Source organism: Grampus griseus, assembly GCF_964374135.1.
Source record: "Grampus griseus genome assembly, chromosome: 7".
Classification (NCBI taxonomy): Eukaryota; Metazoa; Chordata; class Mammalia; order Artiodactyla; family Delphinidae; genus Grampus; species Grampus griseus.
The window spans coordinates 104,068,673-104,093,350 of NC_139001.1; the positions used below are offsets into that span (position 1 = coordinate 104,068,673).

Sequence of the window (24,678 nt, forward strand, 5' to 3'; positions counted from 1 at the left end):
ACACATTTGTATTTGTAGGGTAGATGTATGGAATAACTGCAAGGTTAAACAAGAAATCATTACAGCCCGTGCCTCAAGGAAGGGGAATGAGGGAAGGTAGTAGTAGTTAAAAAGGAGAGAAACTTCCCACCCGGCACGCTTAAAAATTCATATAATCTAAAAAAAGGCAACACAATCCTACAGAGAAGTTAAAATTTAAGAAAAATTTCACTTTCAATCCATCCCCTTAATTACAGTCCCGCATACACTTTTATTTTTCCCGAGTATTTTTTTGCAGAAACGAATGTACTGTTTCCCTTTTTACGAAGACTGCAATCTACATTCTTTTTATGCGTACCCTTCAGTATCGAAGCATCTTCCCGCCAACTGCTGTTGGATAAAACACCATGTACAGTAGTCAGCCCTCCGTATCTGCGGTTCCGCACCGCAAATTCGACCAACCCCAGGTAGAAATATTCAAAAACAAAATTCCAAAGCTCCGATAAAGCAAAGCTTGAATTTGCGTGCACCAGCAACTATGTACATATTATTCGCAGTGTATTTACAACTATTTTCTTAATGCATTTTATTAGGTATAACAACTAATACCTAATTACAAGTAAGCAAAGTATTACAGGAGGATGTGCGTAGGTTATACTCAAATGCTACGCCATTTCATATAAGGGACTTGAGGATCCTCAGATTTTGGCATCGTGCAGGGCTCCCGGCACCAAACACCCAACAAGACACGGGGGTGGACTTCACGAGCTAATAGCGGGATGCCCCACACCTCTAAACCCAAGCCCCAGCCCTCAGGCCCACGTGGTCCGAGGACCCCTTCCCGGGCTGTTTTCGGTGATGCCTGTCGGAAGAGCCCGGCCCACCTTGCTATGCCTTCCGGGCAGCGCCTCAGGCAGAGCGGCGGACAGCCCGGCCTTCTGCGCGCCGTGGGCCTGGGAGGACCCCAGCGACAGCCCCAGCTCAGGGCCCGGTGGACGCGGCCGCGGTGGTGGCGGGCGTTGTGACTGACGGCGCCGGTTGTCTCCCGAACGAACTCGGCTGGCCACCTTCGCCGCCCTGGCTGACACTCGTGCGGCCGGCGCCATGTCTGTGAGCGAGATCTTCGTGGAGCTGCAGGGCTTTTTGGCTGCCGAGCAGGACATCCGAGAGGCGAGCCCCCTCTCTCCCCATCCCCTTTCCCTCTCCTTGCCTAGCTGGGCCGCGACGCCCGGCCCTCCTCCGTCGCTCAGATTCGAGCGGTGGGGAAGCCTCCGGGGGTGGGTTGCTCCCGTCTTGTTTTGGCTCAGGGCACTTCCCTCCCCCGGCCCCCGATTCTGCTGCCAGGTCCTGGTTCCCTGTGTTCGGGGCTCGGTTCCTTGGCATCACCTACCTCATTTGGGTGTCAGTTTTCCTCCTTTTTAGCGTATGATTATGTCGAAGCCTCAGTTAGCGCTTGGGATTCAGACGACACGTGTTTGTTGTGTTTGTTTATTGGTGTCTTAAAAGCACGTGTGCCCTTCTCTTTAAAACTCTCCTATGGCTTCTCATTCCACGTAGGATAAAAATCCAGACTACTGTGGCTCACAGCTCTCTCTCTCCAGTCTCATTTTACGCCTTCTTCCGTTGTGTGTTATGCTCAGTTTACCTCCCTTTTATTCCTCTAGTTCCCCAAATAGCTTCCTGCCTCAGGACTTTTGCACGTACTGCTTGCTTTTCCCGGAATGCACTACTTTCCCACTCTTTTCCTGGTTATCTCGTGTTCACCTCCTTGATGTCAAAATGTAAATAATTTTTTACCCTGTTATGTTTACTTCTAGTAGTACGTTACCATTAAAAAAAATTGTGTGATGGTTATTTTTTAAACGCCTCCCCCGTTATACTCTAAAGGAAGGAAGGGACTGCCTGCTTGGTTCCTCAGTAGTTACACAGTGCCTAAAAATGTGCTCAGTGAATATTTGTAAAATGAATGAATGAAAAATACCCGATCCTTGTATTGCGTTTCATTCTTCTCTTGTTGGTTTACGTGTGGGTGCCTCATCTCCTTTAGTGTTGGAGTGGGATATTTTGGGCGAGTGGGTGGCCATTAGCCTTTGAAGTCTATATCAGGAATCTAAGGCTTTTTAGTGACTTCCTGAAGGTCTCACAGAGGAAGTAAGTGGAAAAGTCAGAATTCAAATCTGGATATTTTGTGCACCATTCATGTCCTTGTAAAGGTTGCTAGTGTTTTGAATCTACGTGAAGATGTCATAGATCAAATATGCTATTTAGTATATTTGGTTTGAGGCTATGATAATATAATGATTATGTTGGATTTATTTGATATTTTCATCTTTAATTCTTTCTAGGAAATCCGAAAAGTTGTACAGAGTTTAGAACAAACAGCTCGAGAGATTTTAACGCTACTGCAAGGGGTCCATCAGGGTGCTGGGTTTCAGGACAGTAAGTTCTTTGTTTTGATTTTGAAGGTTTTTATCCAATTTATTGATCTCTCATTTAAAGAGTTAATTTACATCCAGAAGACATATCAAATCTGTATTATTTACTCTGAAAAATGTCTCTCATGCTTTATGGTGAGTAAAAATTGGTGAAGTGGGTGAGTTGATTATTTTACAGGTTTCCAGAATTCTGTGTATTTTGATATTCTAGTTTCACGTAGGTGGAAATAGGAATGTTTTCTCCTGTGATAGAGTTATACTGATGATAATTGTGGTAGTTTCATAGCTGTCTTGTGTATCTAGCAACTTTTATCTGGCTCTTTTTCTTAAACCCAGTCTTTCAGTCATTGAAAATAATTTAATATGCATTTGTAGATAATGAAATGGCCAGTGTAAAATGTTGTCAATGTGTTTACAGTCAGCTCTTCTTTGGGTATCAAGTACGAGAAGTTTAGACATGGAACCTCCATTGTAAGATGTAGTCAGCACAACTGAGAGACCTGAAATATAGTTTCAGAAAGATAATGATATAATGATGTAATTAACAGGTGTCAGGGGCAAGTCATTTTTCTAGGTGATACAGAGTTGGTCAGCCTGATTGAGAATAATTATAAAGCTGCCTTTTGACCAAATATGGGAGAAGCAGTCCAATTTTAGGCATCCTTTGGGGACTGACTAGGAAAGGCAACTTAAAGATGAGGTTATTTATGATAGTTTACCAGTATGTTACCCAACATATTCCCTTTTAGCAATTTTTGTTTGTTTATTTTTTAGTAGGGAAGCTAGATATGAAATTTTGAGAGCCAGATTGAAAGCAGAGCTGCATACCCTACATTTGGTCATGAGATTTTAAAAAAATTTCCAGGTAGACTACATAGATTGTTAAGCAAGAAGTGTATTTGAAATCTGCTCAGTCTGTCGTTATTATGTTTGATTATCTTTTTGTGATCAGTTCCAAAGAGGTGTTTGAAAGCTCGAGAACATTTTGGTACAGTAAAAACACATCTGACGTCTTTGAAGACCAAGTTTCCTGCTGAACAGTATTACAGGTTTGTAAGACAACTAACATCTTTTATAACGTTAAGTAAAAAAAGGCAAGAGAAAAATTATATGTACTAAAATGATTGCTTCGGTAAAAATCCCTCTACTTAGGAGAAGCAACAGAAAGGAAAAGGAACTGTTAATAGTGGTGGTATTTTAATGGTGACAAAATTGTTGATTTTATTTTTTTCTCCCTTTTACTTTCAAAATTTTCTTAAGGAACATGTATAATTTTTGCAATGAAAAGGTAATTAAAAAGAAAATATGTATTGTGTGAAGGTCAAAATAGAGAATATCTTTTTAGTATATTCAAGTTACTTGTGAAGTTGGATGAACCCTATCTTTGCTGTTAAGGTTATGGGATTAAGTGGCAGTGTATGTGTGTGTGTATAAATATACTGAATATCGAATTTCACTGCCAAGTGACATATGTGGGTAATATGCCATATCTCCTTGAATGTACAACACTATTAATTTTAAGATACAATGTTATTTTTTATACCACTAGGGAAAAAATTTGTTGTTAATCATAATTGTGAAATGTAGATTGTACAATACATCATGATATCATAGATGTTAAACTGGGAAAAACTGAGTGTTGATGAAATATAGTAAATAGGAACCTAAACTTTTCTACTTACGCTTGCTTTCTCACTAGAGAAGATGTTCTTTTAAGACACGTGATAGGCAAGGAATAGTTAGGACATGTATGTGGGGAGTGGATAGTATAACCTCACAAGATTCTTTAAAGGTAAGGGCCCGCAAACTACTGTGGCCTTTTATATTTTATATAAATATATTTATATTTTAAAGAGTTGTTAAGAAAAAAAAAACAAATAAGAGTATGTGACAGAGACTGAAAGTGACCCACAAAGCCTCAATCACAGAAAAGGTTTGCTGACCCCTGCTGTAAGGTAATAACTGATGCTTAGAGAAGTAGGACAATAGAACTGGCAGGGTCTTTAGAGACCATGGTGTTTGGAGTTCACACACAGGCTGCCCTCTGGCTGATGTGGACCTCAGAATATTTTGTTTGGCCTGGGTTTTGTTGAAAGATGGTTTTGAATTTGTTGCCACATTTGAAAATCAGGAGGCATAGCATAAATATCTAGGGGTTGTAAAATTTCTATTTCTTTTTCAGGCTCCTAGCTCGGTTTAACTGCAGTATCCCAAGGTTTTAAGTTCACTGTTTAGTGACTGCAAATGGTAGTTATTTCCTATGTGTGTGAATCAGGAGTTTCTTGATACCCTGCACTCAGTTCAGAGAATAACACAGTCAGGTGCTGAGGCTGATGTACAGTTGTGGCTCTCATCAATCTTCATTCGCCCACATTTATTTTTCTCAGAGCAGTGTTATTGTATTTACTGACTAAACTTCTAAAGCACAGTTGCTCTTGTCCATAGCCTTTGGTTGTAAAGTTTTGCATTCATCAAAATTGGACCATGCTTCTCATTCATTAAAATTATAGTAAGTAATTGTTATAAATTTGGACTGGCAAATCCAGTCCAGTGTACTTACGCTGAATCCATCTCATATACTTAAATGTCACATTGCTCTTACACGCTTTATAAGTTTTATTTGAAAATGGCCCCACTCCTCACGTGTCTGGCCATGGCTGCCCCCGTTCTGTCTTTCTGACGCTGGTGCCTCACGCTCGCTGCAGGTTTCACGAGCACTGGAGATTTGTGCTACAGCGCCTGGTCTTCTTGGCAGCCTTCGTCGTGTACTTGGAGTCGGAGACCCTGGTGACTCGAGAGGCGGTCACGGAGATCCTTGGCAGTGAGTGTCCACAGGCGTGTCTACCTGCAGGGCCAGCTGAGGTTTTGGTGGGGGGACTTTCTATTTATGGAAACAAATGAGAGCTAAATGGAAAACGGGTTACTTGGAAACAGAAAAACTAAAAATATGTAGTGGCTTGCTCTTTGTACTTGGGCGTTCCTTTGAGTTTTTAAAAACGTCAAGCCTACAGAGAAGTTGAAAGAACAGTGCAGTGAACCCCTGTGTACCCCTCACTTAGATCCTCTACTTGTTCACATTTGGCCCATCTGCTTAGTCTCTTACTGTGTGTGCCTTGGGGGCACGTGTGAACCGTTTGAAAGCCGGGTGTAGAGACCATGACTTGTCATTTCAGTGCTTCAGCATGCACTTCTAAAAACAAAGGTATTCTCAGACATAACATATATTCTTGGTGGTATTATTATTATTTTTTTTTTTGGTTGAAAATTTATTTATTATTTTTGGCTGCGTTGGGTCTTCATTGCTGCACATGGGCTTTCTCTAGTTGCAGCGAGCGGGGGCTACTCTTCATTGTGGTGCGCGGGCTTCTCATTGCGGTGGTTTCTCTTGTTGCAGAGCACGGGCTCTAGGCGCGGGGGCTCAGTAGTTGCGGCGCATGGGCTTAGTTGCTCCGCGGCATGGGGGATCTTCCGGGACCAGGGCTCGAACCCATGTCCCCTGCATTGGCAGGCAGATTCTTAGCCACTGTGACACCAGGGAAGCCCTTTGGTGGTATTATATTTTGAAAGAAGAATGGAAGGAAAAATTGAATTCTGCTTGAGAGCATGAAAAGTCCACAGTGCCAAGGATATGTCCACATTCAAAAGATAGTTTTGAAGGACTTGTTCCTTTTTCACTTTGAGAGAAATTACACGTGTGTGCATGTGTGTGTGTCTGTAGTTTAAAAAATTTTTAGGTGTAACTTGTATTTCCATCACGACCTTGTCTTTGTTATATTTTCTAGTTGAGCCAGATCGGGAGAAGGGATTTCACCTGGATGTAGAAGATTATCTCTCAGGAGTTCTCATTCTTGCTAGTGAATTGGTAAGAAGCTTAGTGATTTGTCATTTGCTCTTTTGATTTTTCCACTTCATTGTCAGTTTTTTAAAATGGGTACAAAAATTCAGAAGCCTCGTTCTTTTCTAAGCCACCTGTCGGTCACAGGGTAGTCATTGACTGTGTACTGTGTGTGTTAGGTTTTGCTGGGATAGCGGTTCAGACGATGAGGTGGCTGTGCACACTTAACTATTGTGTGCATTTTTAGAAGATGAGAATACCTCCTTTCAAAGTAGTGGTGAGGCATATATTCCTGGTGACTGCATTAATTCATATAATTGTCTGGGGGAACAGTTTAACTATATAACTGTATAAATTATTCTTGCCTTTATCTCCTTCATCTCCTGAGAAATTATCCTATAAAAGTAATTCAAAAGAAGAGAAAAAGCTGTTATAAAGGTGTTCACTATAACCTATTCATATTTATGAAAAGTTGGAGGCCACAGAAACTCCAACAAAAGGCCGATGATTTCTTAAGTTATTAAGTAAGTTAGTAAGATCAAGCAGTTGTCAGAACTGGAATTATGAGGGGCAGTATGGAGACGTGTTTCGGCCCACGGGCCTCGTGGCCGCGGCCAGGAGGAGGAGCCCTGCTGTGACATCCCTGCTTCTCTGTCCCGCAGTCGAGACTGTCGGTCAACAGCGTGACCGCTGGAGACTATTCCCGGCCCCTACACATCTCCACCTTCATCAACGAGCTGGATTCCGGCTTCCGCCTCCTCAACCTCAAAAACGACTCCCTGCGGAAGCGCTACGACGGCCTGAAGTATGACGTGAAGAAAGTGGAGGAGGTGGTCTACGACCTCTCCATCCGTGGCTTCAACAAGGAGACGGCGGCGGCCTGTGTGGAGAAGTAGGGGCTCTCCGCGCGCCCCGCTGACCCCAGCCCGGCGCCTCTCACGGTCGTTAGGATGCCCATCGCTAAACACCGCGCTTCATTTTCTTAACCGGTTGTGTGGTGTATCAGAGTTGAAACACTTTTTTGGGGGGTGAAAGAATAGCCTTTACAAGGACAGAGTTTTCTTTGTCGTTTCAGTGAATTTGCTCTGTAACTCAGTGTATTTCAGTTCTGTCAAAAAGTGTAAATGCCAACCTCTTGGTAAAGTTCTTTTCTTGCTTACCCTGATGCTGTCGATGTACTGATGGAGAGCTTTACTGTCTTGTTTGTGATTCTTCCAGGAGTGACCCTTGATGTTTTCTATATCCAAATTAGCCATCCATACCCAGGTATGCCCTGGATACCGTATACAAATAGTTAACTCAAAAGGATGGTTGCCAAGCGAAGGACAAGTTATTTTATATTTTCCTTCCTCATTTTAAACCTTCTGAGTAAATCAGATGTTGAATTTTTTTGCAAGGGAAGTATAGCCCCAGGGTTCTCTCTCACTGCCATCAAAATATCAAAGATTAAACTGCAAAGTCAAGTTCAGCAGATTATTTGGGGACATTTTTGTATTAAGGATTGAGTAACATCATCTGGCTCTGCTTACCAGGTGGGGAGTAGGGGTAGTGTTTTAAAACACCTCTGTGTTCTGATGTTGCCTTAACATTCTGCTGTTGCAGCAGGTAAACATTGCGTCCACACACATCTTGAACTAACATTTCATATGATGTACTTCTGAGCTATGAAACTTTTTACCTAATAGCCAGGTAGACTGCTAGGTCTGGGAGTGTAAAGCCACTCAGCGGAGTTAATTCTCAACACCCTGACTGGTGATGTTCTGACTGAAGAATGCTGTGCTTTGTCTGGAAGTAAGAGAAAACCTTGAATTAAAAAACAAACAAAAAAAATAGCTGATTTGGTCATGTTTTTTCGAGTAAGCAATTCTCTCAGGTTGTTGATTATTCCAACAGTCAGGTTTTACAGTTTTGGGCAAGTCACATGTATCTCATTGGCACCGCCCCCCTCCTAATTTTCAGGTAGTACTTGCCATGTAATTTTGCTGTTGAGATATTATTAAAATGGTGACTTAATCCACAGCATCTTGGAGCTCACTGAAGGGAAGGTGCCAGTGTGTCCAGAATAATAGGAAGTATTTAGAAGTGTCACCCTCTCATGCCTAATACGGGTTTGGGCTTCCTGTTTGTACAGTAGGATATCTGGCATGGCTATCAGAGCTGTTATCAGGCTGAGTTAAGGACTGATCAAATTTTCCATCATGAGGAAAGAAGTAGAAATGAGACATAAATTGCTATGCATAGTTGCATTTTAGAACAATTTTCTTGACAGCTCTTTCTGCAGAAGAATTTGGAAAGAAAAATGTTATGGAGTCTTAAAGTGCCTAGGATGGTCACCTCAAATGTGCAGTAATAGCACTGCCTGGACTGAGCATAAAAGGCTTTGAATTCCATGATCAGACACATGCAGTAAGTTTGATCATAGCTTTCTTTGCCTCTTTAAGTATCAGTTCTGCTTGAGAACAGTAAAGTTCTTGGCAGAAGTTGTGGATTTCACTTTTCACAAATAACGTTTTAAGTGGAGGAGCACATTCTGGTTTTATACTCCGTTCGGGGATGTACAAGTGTCACGTGTATGATTATTCTGTTGTGTGTGTTGCCGGCTTGTTGTAAAGCAATAAAAACAGTTTCTTTCTTTTCTTTTTTTTTTTTTTGGTCTTTTTGTCACTTAGTGTGCCGCCATGAGAACTCTTCTACATGGGCAGTAAGTTCTGAATGGTTTTTGAGGCTGAAGAAGGCCGGGGTGATGAGCCCACACTGCTGTGTGGTAGAGTAGCCAAAAGACAGCAGCCACTGAGCTGTGTACTGTAAAGCGTAGGTAATGTTGCTGTGCTCTCCCCTGGTTGGGAAATAACTGGTATTTTAACCGAAGATGTTGAGAAGCCTTGGCTCTGGTTCCGGGACACCAAGATTGCTTTTTCCAACTTTAGAAAATCAAGCAGGTTAGAGAAAATAGAGATGAGTTAGTGGATGCTTTCTTTATAGATACATTTATGAGGAGAAGATGAGAGCCCCATAAATGCTAGAAAAGATTTGCCCTGTCTTAAACTTGAACAACGAGTGATGCTTAAGAGAATTTAATAAAGAACAAAAGCTCCTTTGGCTGTGTTCTGAGACCTTGACTTGAGCAAGTGGCTAAAGGGATGATTTGGATATGCAGGCTGCTCCTGCCATCGTTTCATGATTGTGCGCTCAGAAGTTGTAGCTTTCTTCTTTCGTGGTCTAGACCGAACTGTCTGTCCCAGGTAGCACATCACTGTCATGCCTCACACCAGAATAAGATTCTCCCTGAGCCTGAAACAGTTTCTTTTCTTAGTCACTGTAATAAGCATTAAACAAATAAAAACAAACCGTCCCCCTTTCCCCCATACAATAACATTTAAGGGAGGTGAAACTGACTGGGATGGTTGGCTGAATGAGGAAGGCATGAAGGAGACGGAGGCATCCGGCCTAACTGTCAGGTTTCTGGTCTGGAAGCCTCCAGGAGGCTCAGGTGCCGCTAGCCAACATGAGGCTCGTAGGGGGAAATGCGTGGCTCGAGGCGGCTGGGCAGACAGTGTGCTTGCTTTTGGACGTGTGGGACTGATGGTGCTTGCGGAGCTGCTGGCTGAGGTGCCCAGCAGGACTTCGGGTGTGAGGGAAATGGGGAGTCCTCGAGAGAGCTTCGGGTGGCGTTAGCGTATGTGTGGTAGATGAATCGGGAGAGCGGGTGGGATCTCCCTGGAGGGCGTGTGGATTGAGAAGCCTCTGGGCTGAGGACAGAGCCCTGGTTACCAGCAGGGGAGAGGGAGGGAGTGGAGCCACGAGGAGTGGTCAGAGAGGCTGACAGAACAGGGAGAGTGCCTCGGCACAGAAGCCAGGGGAATGAAGGGTCTTTGGAAGGTTTGTTTATTTATTTTTAGAATTTATTTTATTTATTTTTGGCTGCATCGGGTCTTAGTTGCAGCACGCAGGCGCTTTGTTGAGGCGTGCAGGATCTTTTGTTGTGGAGCGTGAGCTTTTCTCTAGTTGTGGCGTGAGGGTTTTTCTCTCTCTAGTTGTGGCGCTCAGGGTCCGGGGCGCGTGGGCTCTGTAGTTTGTGGCACGCGGGCTCTCTACTTGAGGCGGGCAAGCTCAACAGTTGTGGTGCACGGGCTTAGTTGCCCTGCGGCATGTGGGATGTTAGTTCCCTGACCAGGGCTTGAGCCCATGTCCCCTGCATTGGAAGTCGGATTCTTTACCATTGGACCACCAGGGAAGTCCCAGGAAGGTTTTTTTAGGTGAGAGATTTAAAATGTACAATTTCAGGGCTTCCCTGGTGGCACAGAGGTTAAGAATCCGCCTGCCAATGCAGGGGACATGGGTTCGAGCCCTGGTCCGGGAAGATCCCACATGCCACACAGCAACTAAGCCCATGTGCCACAACTACTGAGCCTGCGCTCTAGAGCCCGCGAACCACAACAAGAGAAGCCACTGCAATGAGAAACCCACACACTGCACCAAAAAGTTGCCCCCACTCGCCACAACTCGAGAAAGCCCACGCGCAGCAATGAAGACCCAACGCAGCCAAAAATAAATAAATTAAAAAAGAAAACACTATAAAATGTACAGTTTCACAGCCTGAGAGCCTTGTGACTTTGTCAGGCGAGGCTGGGTGACGCAAAACGACATAGAGCAGGTTTATTTCCTGCTCATCCTCCCCGACCATTTCAGGTCCCCCACCCCATGTTGGCGTCACGTAGCTGACAGTGCAGCCGCAGCTGGGCCGCTTATTAGTTCCTCCGGGAGAGTCTTGTACAGACACATGCTCTGGTTTGGAAGTGACACGTCACTTCCTCTCAACGTTCGTTGGTTAGAACTGGATGTGTGGCCCTGCTCACACCGAGGGAGCCAGGAAGTGAAATCCCACCTTGTAGGATGAGAGAGGATGGAGAGTCAGACAAACTAAATGATGAAAATCGTGGGCACTGTCGAGTTCCTCCTGTTCGACGATTAATAGTATTTCTGGTCACAGATGAATTTCAGTGGGCTTGGAAGGGAGAAGAGACATCCCAGGGCCCCTCGCCTGGTAGATGAGAAGAAGAGGGGTGGGTCATCTGTAGTCGTACCCTCTGTTGTTGAAGGTTGTTTCCTGTTTAAAGAGATTCCTCTGGTGTGTGTGCATTTGTGGTTGGGTTTGTGTGTTTGAAGTCGATGTGCAATGAGCTGTTACATGTTCCAAGCACCGAGCTAAACGTTTTCTCCAGATCATCTCATGTCATCCTCAGAACAATCTTACGAGGTAGCTACCATAGTTTTTCCCATTTTGGGCCTGGAGAATGGGCTCGCAGCGGGCAGTGCCCTGAGTTCACAGCTAGGAAGCGGAGGAGCTGCTGGGATTCAGACACGGTTATTCTGCCTGTCTATCCACAGATACCATTTCTCTCCTGATGGCATCACCCACTCCATAGCCTGACAAGGCAAAAATCACATCCACAAGTGGTTGTGAACACAGTGTGTGTATAGGTTTGGGTTAGGTGCAACTTGTATTGAAAATCAGCACAGTACATGGGAGACTTGGTCTTGCCCTCAAGATTAGGGTCAAGTTGCAGGGGCGAGGGTGGTGAGAAAATATATAAACAAGTAAGGTTAGTTACTCTGCTAATATTTGAGCGCCTACTCTAATTAAAAAAAAAACTGTAACAGATTTATTGAAATACATTTTACATATAAAGTGGACTCATATCAAGGGTACAGTTCAGTGATTTGATTTACCAGGTGGTGCAAAAATCACATAAACCCATTTGAGAACGTTTTTATCTCCCCAGAAGATCCCTGTTCCCACTCCCAGCCCCAGACAACCACTAGTCTACTTTCCTTCTCTATAAATTTGCCTTTTCTGGATACTTCACACAAATGGGATGATACAGTATATGGTCCCTTGTGTCTTTTCACTTAGCATAATACTTTTAGGGCTCCTTCACGTTAGTAGCTTGTTCCTTTTTATTCCTGCATAATATTCCATTGTATGGATATTCCACGTTTTATCCATTCATCAGATGATGAAGATTTAAGTTTCTACTTTTTGGCTCTTAGGAACATTCTTGTGCAAGTCTGTGTGTGAGTGGAGTGGGTATTTCCATTTCTTTTGGATAGATACCTAGAAGTCTATGGTAAAAATGGTAGTTTTATGTGTAGCTTTTTAAGGAACTGCCAGTATGTTCTCCCATCAGCAATCTATGAGGATTCCCTACTCCGAGCTAAAATTCAAGATGTTAGGGACTTCCCTGGCGATCCAGTCGTTAAGACTGCACTTCCAATGCAGGGGATCCCTGGTCAGGGAAATAAGATCCCACATGCTGTGCTGTGTGGCCTGATGGGGGGAAAATATTCAAGATGATAATAGATAAGATGTCATAATAATAGTACTTAATTGCTAAATAACTTGTGAATGATTGCTGTGGGAATTTAGGAGGTATAATTGAACTGATTCATGAAAGAGATAGGATTTAGGTAAGCCTGGAACTAGAGAAGGTCATTGTTGGGTGGGCAGAATAATTGAAACCAAAGCAGAAATGTATCAGCCATTTAATGGGGGTGGGGATGTCACCGTTTGAATGGAGGGGACGGTCTGGCAAGGTTGGATTGGTAGACTTGGGACTTTGAATGGGGCATTGGAGGACGTTAGGGTTTTTTGAAGAGAGGGAGTGGCTTTGGGGTCAGCCAGCCATAGTTCTGAATCCTGGCTGTGTCATGTTACCAGTGGGGGGAGACCGAAGGCAGGCAGACCTGTGAGAGGCTCTTGCTGTCTTTGAGGTTATAAGGGTCAGTCAGCTTGGGTAGCTGATGACGAGCATGATGGGGTAAGATGCACGTGAAGTACCCTGCGGAGAAAGAATTGAGTACAGTTGCTCACTGATTGGAGTTGGGGGCAGAGGGCTGAATGTTTCTGTCTCCCCCCAGATTCGTATATTGAAGCCTAATCCCTGATTGAATGGTATTTGGAGGTGGGGCTGTGGGAGGTGATTAGGTCCTGAGGGTGGAGTTCTCATGAATGGGGAAGGAATAAAACCGTGAAAATAAGTAGAATCCTCAGACAAAGTTGGGCTTGTTAGTTACGTCCTTTGTCATTTTTTCCCTTGTTTACCCTGTCCCTTACATCAGTGACTATGATTGTCTGGTGTCATTTAATATGAATTAACATTTACCCATAGCCATCTGCTCTGGCTAGAGGCCTGCGTTCCTCCATTTCAGCTGTGTGTTTTGGTGACAGAACGCTGGCCTCGCAGTCTAGATGTGCCAGCTGGACCTGCCAGCCAGCTCTGGCCAGAGGTCAGGAAAGACTCGCCTTCAGCCTCCTCTGCGGCGTCCCTGTGGTCAGACCTTCCAGTGATGAACGTTTTGCTCACCCTGACCTTGAAGTGAAGCCAGAGTTTTTTCATTCCCATATTTTGGGAAATACAAAGGGTACAGTGTTTGTTTTTGCTTTCTGGGGGAAGACTGCAAGATTGTTTAAATCATTCAGGGGTTGTTTTGGGAGCAGTCTGTGGCCTGGGCCCTTCTACTTTAATCAGAAGCTATTTCATTAGACCTAGAGTTGACACAATTAAGACAAAGACCCATAGTCAGTATTAAAAAAGAGAAAGATCAATCAACTTTAAGGCTTCATATTTTTGCATCAAAAGTTAACCTTCGGCTTCCCTGGTGGCGCAGCGGTTGAGAGTCCGCCTGCCGATGCGGGGGACACGGGTTCGTGCCCCGGTCCGGGAAGATCCCACATGCCGCGGAGTGGCTGGGCCCGTGAGCCATGGCCGCTGAGCCTGCAAAAAAAAAGTTAACCTTCAAATCCCCAAAAGAAAGACGGGGATCAGAGGGATGGACCCAGGCTTTCTTCAATGGTGCCCAGCAGAGGTTGGCCGTCAGTCTTCTGGGACCGGTCCTGGAGGTGGGCATCAGCTGGGGGGTAGCAGGGTCGCCGGCAGGGAGGTTTGTGAGGCTGGTGAGCCTTCCACGCCTAACCTGCAGGGCCCCACTCCATCAAGGACAAGGCCACGCCTTCATCTTGCTTAACAGAACTGGCCACATGGGCACCGGGGTCACTGGCTGTGGCCTGCCTTGCGTCACCAAACAGTCTGGCATAATGAGTACTTCCCAAATACCCTCACTGAAGAAGGACAAAGAAAAGGGAATAGGACTGACATGAGCATTCTTTGAGCTGATTCCAGAAGAACTTTGACTTTAATTCTCTTTTATTTTATACCCACTGGCAGGAGAGAATAGATCATATCACCTGGTGTGCAATCAAAGGTGTGACAGGGGTTATGTAAACACTTTGAGGAATATGTCAATATGCAGACCATTGCTTTTCGATATGTTTTTTATATTCTGCCCTTTTTTGACTTGTGTTCCTTCTGTGATTATAAAAGAAATATGGAATCAATTGTTGAAAATTGGGAAATTACAAAAAATTCTTAAAGATGCATATATATTTTTTGCATTGTTGGTTTTATCCTAAATGTATCACTGGCTTTTTTGGTTTTTTGGTTTTTGGTTTTGGCCACACTGCGCGGCTTGTGGGATCGTTTCCCGACCAGGGATTGAACCCAGGGCCATGGCAGTGAAAGCACCGAGTCCTAACCACTGGACTGCCAGAGAACTCCCTCACTGACTTTTTAAAAACTTTATTTTGAGATAACTGTGAATTCTACTATTAACTTTTGATCAGAAGTATTATCCTTTAGCTAACCACTCATGCGAATGTCCGTTCTCTTTACTGAGCTCCTTCCACAGAGGTGCGATGGAAACAGTACGGTTCACTGCTTCTTGGTAAATAGGTAAGTTGGTCTCCAGTTCTCAGCAAACTCTGTGGAGACACTCCATGGAGTGTCTACAGTTAAGCTGCTTCTGACCAGCCCCCAGCCCTTCCCGTGCTTCCCACTGCCTCAGCCTTGAGGCCCCTTTTCCCTGGCCTCTCCACTCTCCACCTGTTCCTAGTAGGGTCTACCCCCTAGGTGCCTTGTAGGCCTTTTTTTGACTTCCAGCTCACTCTGCCACTTTCCTAGATCGGAATGCCATCACCTGTTGCCAGGCCTGTCCCCAAAGCCTGTTGGTTCCCTGCTTCCAAACTGTCATTCCTCTGATCTGTCCGATATTCTGCTGCCTTGGTATCATCCTGAAGTCTGATTCTGGTCACTTGCCTGCTCTAAAGCCCTCAGTGACTGCCTGTGTCCTGATGGTTTAAGTGGACGCTGCTTAGGCTGCATCGGAGCCTTTTTTTTTTTTCTTTTAAATTTATTTATTTATTTTTCGGCTGCGTTGGGTCTTTGTTGCTGTGCGCAGGCTTTCTCTAGGTGTGGCGAGTGGGGGCTGTTCTTCATTGCAGTGCATGGGCTTCTTATTGCGGTGGCTTCTGTTGTTGTGGAGCACGGTCTCCAGGCGCGCCGGCTTCAGTAGTTGTGGCTCACTGCCTCAGTAGTTGTGGCTCGTGGGCTCTAGAGCGCAGGCTCTGTAGTTGCAGTGCACGGACTTAGTTGCTGCGTGGCATGTGGGATCTTCCCGGACCAGGGCTCGAACCCGTGTCCCCTGCATTGGCAGGTGGATTCTTAACCAGTGTGCCACCAGGGACGCCCCTGCATCGGAGGCTTTGATGATAGTGCGGCCCTTTCTTCTCACCCATTCCCTGCTGCATATTCCCTGAACACTGCTCTCTGTGCTTCTCGGAGCTTGGCCATAGCAGGTTGGGATTCACAAAATGCTTACTGACCACACCGGGGAGAAGCACACCTCTACACTCTAAGGGGAAATGTTCAGAGGCCTCCAGGGCTACTCAAATCTGTGAATAAACAAAGAGCAGTGATTTTCTGGGGGCCCAGGGGATACTGGGCAAGGTCTGGAAACATTTTTGGTTGTCACAACTGGGAGAAGGACGTGCCAACGGCATCTAGTGGGTAGAAGCCAGGGTTGCGGCTGAACATCCTACAATGCACAGGGCAGCCCCTGAGACCAAGAATTATCCAGTCCTAAAGGTCTGTAGTGCCCAGGTTGAGGAACTATGTGCAGAAGCAGAGCATTCTACTCTCAAAATGTGGGAACGAATAAATGAAAATACGAACTGACTTCAGATGTGTAATGAAAATTCCTGCGTATCAGTGATGAAAGCATCCAGTAAGACCTTATTGAGATGCGGGGCTGAGCAGAGGATGAGCTCAGTCACCAGCGGAGTGGTCCACACAGAAGGATCCACATGCAGGCCCACCTGCAGGCCCTGCCCCCCGCACCAGGGCTCCCTGGCACAGCTTGGATGATGCTGAGATTGCGCTGTACCCGCCCCTCTGCTTGTCTGCATTACCCCTCCATCTGACTGCTTTGCGGGCAGACTTGCATCTTGCTCATCATTGAATGCCAGCGTCTTGCACTAGTGCCCGGCATGGAAAAGAGGCTCAACAGATATTTTTGGATTGAATGAATACATGAAGTACATCATTCAAATTTTATCTCAGCAAAGGGAAAAGAGTGTTATCCTTTGTGGACTTTTCTAGTCTTCGGAGAATAGATAAAATAGGATGCTAACCCCTTAAATGTCAAAAGCCTTTCCGTAAGCACAGGGAATAGAATCTAATACTGGTCTGGCTTATTGGGACCCTGATTTCTTGCTTCTCCCCCTCCTCTCAGCCTCTCATTATACTGTGGTTACAGTGGGCTGGAGCCTCTGTAGGAAGTTGGCTGGGAAGGGGCTGCAGAGGAGACCCTAGGGAGGAGCTGAGGGGTCCTGTGCCCTCAGAAAAGATGGGTAGGGGCTTCCCTGGTGGCGCAGTGGTTAAGAATCCGCCTGCCAAGGCAGGGGACATGGGTTCAAGCCCTGGTCTGGGGAGATCCCGCATGCCGCAGAGCTACGAAGCCAGGGCACCACAACTACTGAGTCAGCGTGCTGCAACTATTGAAGCCTGTGTGCCTAAGAGCCCGTGCTCTGCAACAAGAGAAGCCACCGCAGTGAGAAGCCCACGCACAGCAACGAAGAGTAGCCCTCGCTCACTGCAACTAGAGAAAGCCCACGCACAGCAACGAAGACCCAACGCAGCCACACAAAAAAAAAAGAAAAAAAAAAAGAAAAAAAAAAAGGAAAAATAAAGGATGGGTGGCAGATTCAGATCGGGGGTTGTGGCCATTTCAGTGTCTAGATGGAGTCAACCATGGCCCTGCACTAGGGCATTGGGAAGAAGTCATTCATATGCACTGGGGAGAGACTTGGAGAGAAGAATGGGGGTGAGGCTTGACCAATATATCATCAGACTGCTTATTTATTTATAATTTTTTTTTTTTTTTTTTGCGGTACGTGGGCCTCTCACTGTTGTGGCCTCTCCTGTTGCGGAGCATAGGCTCCGGACGCGCAGCCTCAGCGGCCATGGCTCACAGGCCCAGCCGCTCCACGACATGTGGGATCTTCCCGGACCGGGGCACGAACCCGTGTCCCCTCCATCGGCAGGTGGACTCTCAACCACTGCGCTACCAGGGAAGCCCTATTTATTTATAATTTTAATGTTTTATTTAACCTAATATATAAAAAATTATTTCAACAGAAAATCAAAATAATAATTATTAACAAAATATTTGACATCTTTTTTTTCATATCATACCTCAGATTGCTTATTTATATTGGACAACTTGGAGCTGTCTTTGCTCGCACTAATTGGGAAACTGATAGGAAAAATCTGCATAAATTTTGTTCAAAGATTATTGATATCGTTGACATTTTGGGGTGGCTTTCTTCCTGGGTATGTCCTGCAGGTTGGGCACGTGGTAACTCATGATTAGTTAGAAGCCTTTAGGTACAAGAATGATAACAGATAGCATATGATTTCACTCATATGTAGAATATAAAAAACTAATAAACAAACAAAAACTCCCAAATAAGTGAACAAACCAAACCAAACAAAAACAAACACGTAGATACAGAGCACAGAGTCGTGGTTGAGGAGAGGGTGGGAAGGGTTGAGGGCAGTGAAATGGGGAAAGGGGTCAACTGTATGTTGATGGATGGAAACTAAATTTTCGGTCGTGAGCACACTGTAGGGTGTACAGAAGTAGAAATATAACGTTGTAAACATGAAACATATAATGTTATAAATCAGTGTGACCTCAACTGAAAACAAAAGAATTATAAACTCTGGAAAAAAAGGAATTTATCGGAAATGTCAATATATGGAACAGCACGTAGAAGCTATACAAAAGCTTATGGACTGCAAATTCTTTTTATTTATTCATTTATTTAACTGAAGTGTAGTTGATTTACAGTGTTGTGTTAGTTTCTATTGTACAGCTAAGTGATTCAGTTATACATATATATACATTCTTTTTCATATTCTTTTCCATTACGGTTTATCACAGGATATTGACTATAGTTCCCTGTGCTCTACAGTAGGACCTTGTTGTGTATCCATTCTATATATTACAGTATCCTGACCATAAACCTGACTGCATTTGCACAGAACGGTAGAGTTGGTCTATCCCTTCCTGCCTTATATCCTAATGCTCACTTCTCTTCCTTACTAATAGATGTCGTTTGTGGCATTTCCCCCCCTCCCCAGAATAAGGCACTTTTGTCTGCAGTTAAAAACCTGTTCAGGCAGGTGTCCTTTCTTCTCAATGATTTTCTTTCTTTTTTTTTTTTTTTGCGGTACGCGGGCCTCTCACTGTTGGGGCCTCTCCCGTTGCGGAACACAGGCTCCGGACGCGCAGGCTCAGCGGCCATTGCTCACGGGCCCAGCTGCTCTGCGGCATGTGGGATCTTCCCAGACCGGGGCACAAACCCGTGTCCCCTGCATCAACAGGCGGACTCTCAACCACTGCGCCACCAGGGAAGCCCCCTCAATGATTTTCTTAATGGCATCTGGGAACTTGTCTGCTGCCTCTTGGTTGCAGAAACTGCTTCTGTTGTTTTCTTGACATTTAAAAAGCCAAACATCTTTCTAAAATTATCAAACCATCCTTTGCTAGCATTAAATCTCCAGCCTTGGATCCTTCACTTTCTTTTCGCTTTAAGTTGTCCTATAATGACTTCACTTTTTCTCCAATCATATTAGAGTCTATAGGTTTGCCCTTCTTATAGCAATCTTGCACTCATATAAAGGTGCATCTTCTTTTTTTGTTTTTAAAGTTTTTTTTTTAATGTGGACCATTTTTTAAAAGTCTTTATTGAGTTTGTTACAATATTGCTTCTGTTTTATGTCTTTTTGTTTGTTTGTTTGGCCATAAGTCATGTGGGATCTTAGCTCGCACCCCCTGCACTGGAAGGGATTGAACTCGCACCCCCTGCACTGGAAGGCAAAGTCTTAACCACTGGACCGCCAGAGAAGTCCTAAGCTGCATTTTCTATATGAGATTTAAAAGTATTTTGCCAAAAGTGCAAGGTTTTCATGCTTGCCTGTGTAGCTGCAGCGATGGCTTCATGAATTTCCTTTTTTTTTTAAATATTTGCAGTGTGTGGCAAATTCAAGTTTTGATTTTTGGAACTTTCTGGAACTTTAAAAAAATTTATTTATTTCTTTTTGCTGTGTTGGGTCTTCACTTCTGTGCGAGGGCTTTCTCTAGCTGTGGCAAGCGGGGGCCACTTTTCATCGCGGTGCGCGGGCCTCTCACTATCGCGGCCTCTCGTTGCAGAGCACAGGCTCCAGACGCGCAGGCTCAGCAGTTGTGGCTCACGGGCCTAGCTGCTCCGCGGCATGTGGGATCCTCCCAGACCAGGGCTCGAACCCGTGTCCCCTACATCAGCAGGCAGATTCTCAACCACTGCGCCACCAGGGTAGCCCTCCTTTTCATTTTTATAATGGTCCTTACATTGGACTCATTTATCTTGAAATGGCGGCAACTGCAACTGCAGACCTCAGTCTATGGTCCACACCAAGCAATTCAACTTTCTCTTGTAACATCATGACTTTTCTCTGCTCCTCGGGGGCACTTCCAGCATCACCGGTGGCACTTCGTATGGGTCTCATGGTTTTACTCAAGGTTTATGGTATTGCACTAAGCATGATGAAAAATACACAAGAACTGTGAGACATCACTTTTTACTGTGATATGCAATTTACTGGAGAGACGAACTGTTCACTTGGAGATGATTAGTGTCACACAGAGTTTCAAGTGGATGCTCACAACACTTGAACTCACCCTCCAGAGCCACAGGAGATGGCTCCAAAAATGTTACGCCAGTACAGTATGTACTTCAGTTAACTGTATGCAGTTATGATTTTTTTTAAGGAAACATTTTTAATCTTACAGTACAGTACCTTGAAAAGTACAGTAGTACAGTGCAACAGCTGGCATCCAGGGGCTGGCATCGAGGGAACAGGCAAGAAGAGTTACCGACTGGAGGAGGGAGAGGAGGTGGGAGATGGTAGAGCTGAAGGATCCTCAGCAATGGGAGACGGAGGGCAAGCTGCAATGTCACTCACGCCTGACGCGGATGGCACAGGTTCTGGTTCCTTGCTGGATTCAATTCTATCTACCCTCTTGAAAAAACGATCCAGTGATGTCTAGGTTGTAGCTCTTTTTTTCTCATCATAGATGACAGGGTAGCACTGGATTGCACTCTGAACGGCTGCTGCAACCTTAGTGTACTGTTTATGTTCAGGTCCTGTGCCTCAAAAACTAACAGTGCCTCCTCAAATAAAGAAAATCCCGTTGCCATTTCCTGTGTCATGCATCTCTTCGTTTCTTCAGTTACTTCTTCTTCCTCTTGTCTCTCTTCGTCCTTTCTCTGGGCCTCCAATTCCTTCAGGTCTGCCATCTTTTCACCTCCCTCCATTCTCTCAATTATGTTCACTTTTGATTCCATCGTTACTGCTTGATGCTTCTTAGCAGTACCAGCTACATCACTGCTGCTTTTATGCAGTTATGATTTAAGACTGCATTTTACATACATTTGTTTACATTTCTCTTGACTGCAAATGGTGTCATGTATGGTCTATAAGTGTTTGTGTAAGTTTTGATAAATTTTAACTTTTAATAATAGGTTTGTGTATATTTTATGATCATAAATGATACAATAGACTAGTATCTACATAAATTTTATGCATTCATAACATACCTCACTTTTTCTTTTGATATTTCTAGGCTGCATGGTTTGTCTGTGGGTTTTTGCAAACTTGTTGAAAATCTCCGAAATATTTTCCAATATGTTTATTGACAAAAATCTGTGTATAAGTTCAAACCCATGTTGTTCAAGGGTGAACTGTATGTTAAAATTGATTGTGATGACGGATGCACAATTCTATGAATAAAAACCATTGAATTTTACACTTTAAGTGAGCAAATTCTATGGCATGTGAACTATAACTCAATAAAGCTGTTTAAAAAAAGAAAAAATGAAAATGTCAGCAGAGCATCTGGGCTTGACCCAGGAAGACTGATTGATCTCCACTTTGACCCCCTCCACTGACAGCCCTTCTTAAGGAGTTTTTTTTTTAAATTAATTAATTAATTTTTGGCTGTGTTGGGTCTTCGTTTCTGCGTGCGGGCTTTCTCTAGTTGCAGCAAGCAGGGGCTAATCTTCGTTGCGGTGTGTGGGCTTCTTTCTCATTGCGGTGGCTTCTCTTGTTGCAGAGCACGGGCTCTAGGCGTGTGGGCTTCGGTAGTTGTGGCGCATGGGTTTAGTTGCTCCACGGCATGTGGGATCTTCCTGGACCAGGGATGGAACCATGTCCCCTTAACCACTGCGCCATCAGGGAAGTCCCTTAGGGAGGTCTTGAGGGCACCTGGGAAGTGACAGTCCAGGGATTCCTGTGTCTGTGCGTGGCCAGCAATCTGGAACCATCAACAGGTATGACCAGAGAAAGCTCTCCTAGGGAAGCCTGCTCACTCTAACCAGAGGTCTGAGAAAAGGGCAGCCTAGCAGCTAGCATCCACCCCATTCCAGCCAAACACCAAGGGAAAAACTCCCCCAAGTTCCTCCTGAATTCTCCCATTGCCTGTGGTGCTGGCAGAACTAAGTGGTCACCTGGACTTCTGGCCACACCTAGAGGCAGTGAGTTTCCACCCCAACCTGGGGGCAATGAGGTGGTATGAGTCTGTGCTCTACTTTTCCTGGGATGGTGTCAGTGGGGCCCAGCGGGGATCTTCCGCTCCACTTGGGCCTGCATACCACACCTAAACAGGGTGACTGTCTGCAAAAAAGGAAGGTTAAATAGGGTCCAGAGTGTTACAGGATAATACTCAAAATGGCCAGGATACAATTAAAGTCACTCCTCAAACTAAGAACCAGGAAAATGTCAATTTGAATGAGAAAAGGGGATCAATACACACCAACACAGAAATGATTCACAATTTAGATTCTAAAGCAACCACTATGAAAATGCGTCAATACGTAATAACAAACATGTCTGAAACAAAGGAAAAAATAGTCTCAGCAAAGAAACAGAAGATATAAAGAAGAACCAAATGGAAATTTTAGAATTGAAAAATACAAGAACTGAAATAAAAAGGTCACTGAATATGCTCAGTAGCAGAACAAATATAAAAGAAGAAAAAAAAATCAATGAACTTGAAGATAGAACAATAGAAATTACCTGAACAACATAGAGAAAATAGACTAAAAAAGAAATGAAAAGAGTCCCAGGGACCTGTGAGACAGTAACAAAGGATCTAACATTTGTATCATTGTAGTACTAGAAGGAGAGGATAAAATGTGGACCAAAAAAAGATTTGGAAAAATAATGGTTGAAAACACCTCAAATTTGGCAAAAAGACATAAACCTACAGATTCTAGAAGTCCAGTGTATCCAAATAGGATAACCCAAAGAAATCCATGTCAAGACACATCATAATCAAAAACTAAAGACAAAGAAAAAGAATAAAGACAAAGGAAAAAAAATCTTGAAAGCATCTGGAAAGATGAGGCATTATATATAAAGACAAAATGATTCAAATGACAGAGGATTCCTCATAAGAAACCATGGAGGCCAGAAGGAAGAGGCACACCATTTTTCAAGTTAAAGGCCAACTTGCTCCAAAATTTCTTCACTCCTTCCTTAAATTCACACCATTACTAATTCCCTTATTTAAGCATTCCTTCTTGAGCTTTACTCATAAAATGCCGTCTCATCTCCCTAATGAAAATTTTAACTTTTTTTCATTATAGGTATATCTCCATAATTAAAAAATTATTATTGTGATTAAATATCTTAACATCTAATTAGTTATTGCCACACTATGGAAAATCCATTATTTTGAATATTTGGCCTTTATTCTAGCAACTTGGCTGAATTCTTACTAATTCTATTAGTTTTAGAGCTTATTCTTTTGTAATTTGTAGATAAACAAAACATCTGCCAACAGATGATTTCTGCCTGATTTCTAAAAGTTCCAATTATTTCCATTTTCATATGTTATAGTATTGGCTAAAAAAATCTAGAAAAATCATAGTTAATAACTGTCATAGGAGATTGTCTTGTTTTGCTTCTAAATGCAGTGTTTCCTAAAGTGTGTTCCATGGGATTCTGGGTTTTCAGGATGTTTTGGGTAATGCTTGGTTAAATTTTTTAAAAGTGTGTTTTTCTCCTGCACAGCTTCTGAGCCTTAGGTATGATAGTGCTCACCGTGCATGTCTGGGAAATGGGTGCAGCCGACCCGCCTCTTCTCCTTCCTTTTTTGGTAGACACTTTCATGCATTGGTGGTCTAGGGACACACTTTGGAAAATGCTGCTTTAGAATTTCACTGTAATAGATGCTGTGAACAATTGGGTTGAAATAGACATTCTTTTTTTTTTTTTTTGCGGTACACGGGCCTCTCCCCGCTGCGGCCTCTCCCGCTGCGGAGCACAGGCTCCGGACGCGCAGGCTCAGCGGCCATGGCTCACGGGCCCAGCCGCCCCGCAGCATGTGGGATCTTCCCGGACCAGGGCACGAACCTGTGTCCCCTGCATCGGCAGGCGGACTCTCAACCACTGCGCCACCAGGGAAGCCCCTGAAATAGACATTCTTTGTAATGCTGAAGAAGTATCTTCCCAGTCCTGAAATATTTACTGCAGTCTTCTTTGCTGATGGGATCGGGTTTGGGTGAGGGCAAGTGATTAAGTAAAATTATTTTTTAGTCTCATATTAACAAACTGTTTGTAATAAACATGTATTAGCTTTGTAATTAAACAAAACCCCATAAAATGCAAATACTTGCTCAGTGTGGGTTTGATCAGAATTGCTCTCCCCGTGAGGAAGGCAGGTGCCATAGGAGAGTCCCGTGTTTCGGGGGAATCCCCGGGCAGGGCCCCGAGACAGGTCTCCGGACGTGGGTGATGTCATCCGCTTCTTGACTGGCTGCCAGCTGGATGCCATCAGGGACCTGAGTTTTTGTCTGCGCATTTCAATTGTAGTCAAATTCACCGTCAACAACTTGAGTGAAAATCTTCCAGGCCAGTTGCTCCCGTTATTGCAGGAGAAAGTCAAATATTCTAATCACTTTTTCTGACATTTAAACAAACTCAGTCT

The 24,678-nt window shown here is 44.1% G+C and overlaps 1 protein-coding gene across 2 annotated transcripts; it reads left to right on the forward strand.

Annotated features, from left to right (window-relative positions):
* The first annotated feature begins 950 nt into the window (after positions 1-950).
* Positions 951-8,884, forward strand: TSN (translin). 2 transcript variants are annotated; one of them, XM_082658034.1, is made up of 6 exons: positions 951-1,149; positions 2,325-2,418; positions 3,367-3,463; positions 5,120-5,235; positions 6,197-6,276; positions 6,912-8,884. In XM_082658034.1, exons 1-6 carry the CDS (start codon positions 1,084-1,086, stop codon positions 7,143-7,145), a joined length of 687 nt encoding a protein of 228 aa, XP_082514160.1. In that variant the 5' UTR covers positions 951-1,083; the 3' UTR covers positions 7,146-8,884. The 2 variants fall into 2 exon arrangements, with proteins under 2 accessions (XP_082514160.1, XP_082514161.1); XM_082658035.1 differs by lacking the exon at positions 6,197-6,276.
* Positions 8,885-24,678: the final 15,794 nt, after the last annotated feature.

What these genes read in the sequence shown, in the direction of transcription:
- TSN (XM_082658034.1), top strand. Translation starts at nt 1,084, where the DNA reads ATGTCTGTGAGCGAGATCTTCGTGGAGCTGCAGGGCTTTTTGGCTGCC. An exon ending in CCGAGCAGGACATCCGAGAG is followed by an intron (nt 1,150 to 2,324) that starts GCGAGCCCCCTC and finishes AATTCTTTCTAG; the next exon opens with GAAATCCGAAAAGTTGTACA. An exon ending in CCTGCTGAACAGTATTACAG is followed by an intron (nt 3,464 to 5,119) that starts GTTTGTAAGACA and finishes CGCTCGCTGCAG; the next exon opens with GTTTCACGAGCACTGGAGAT.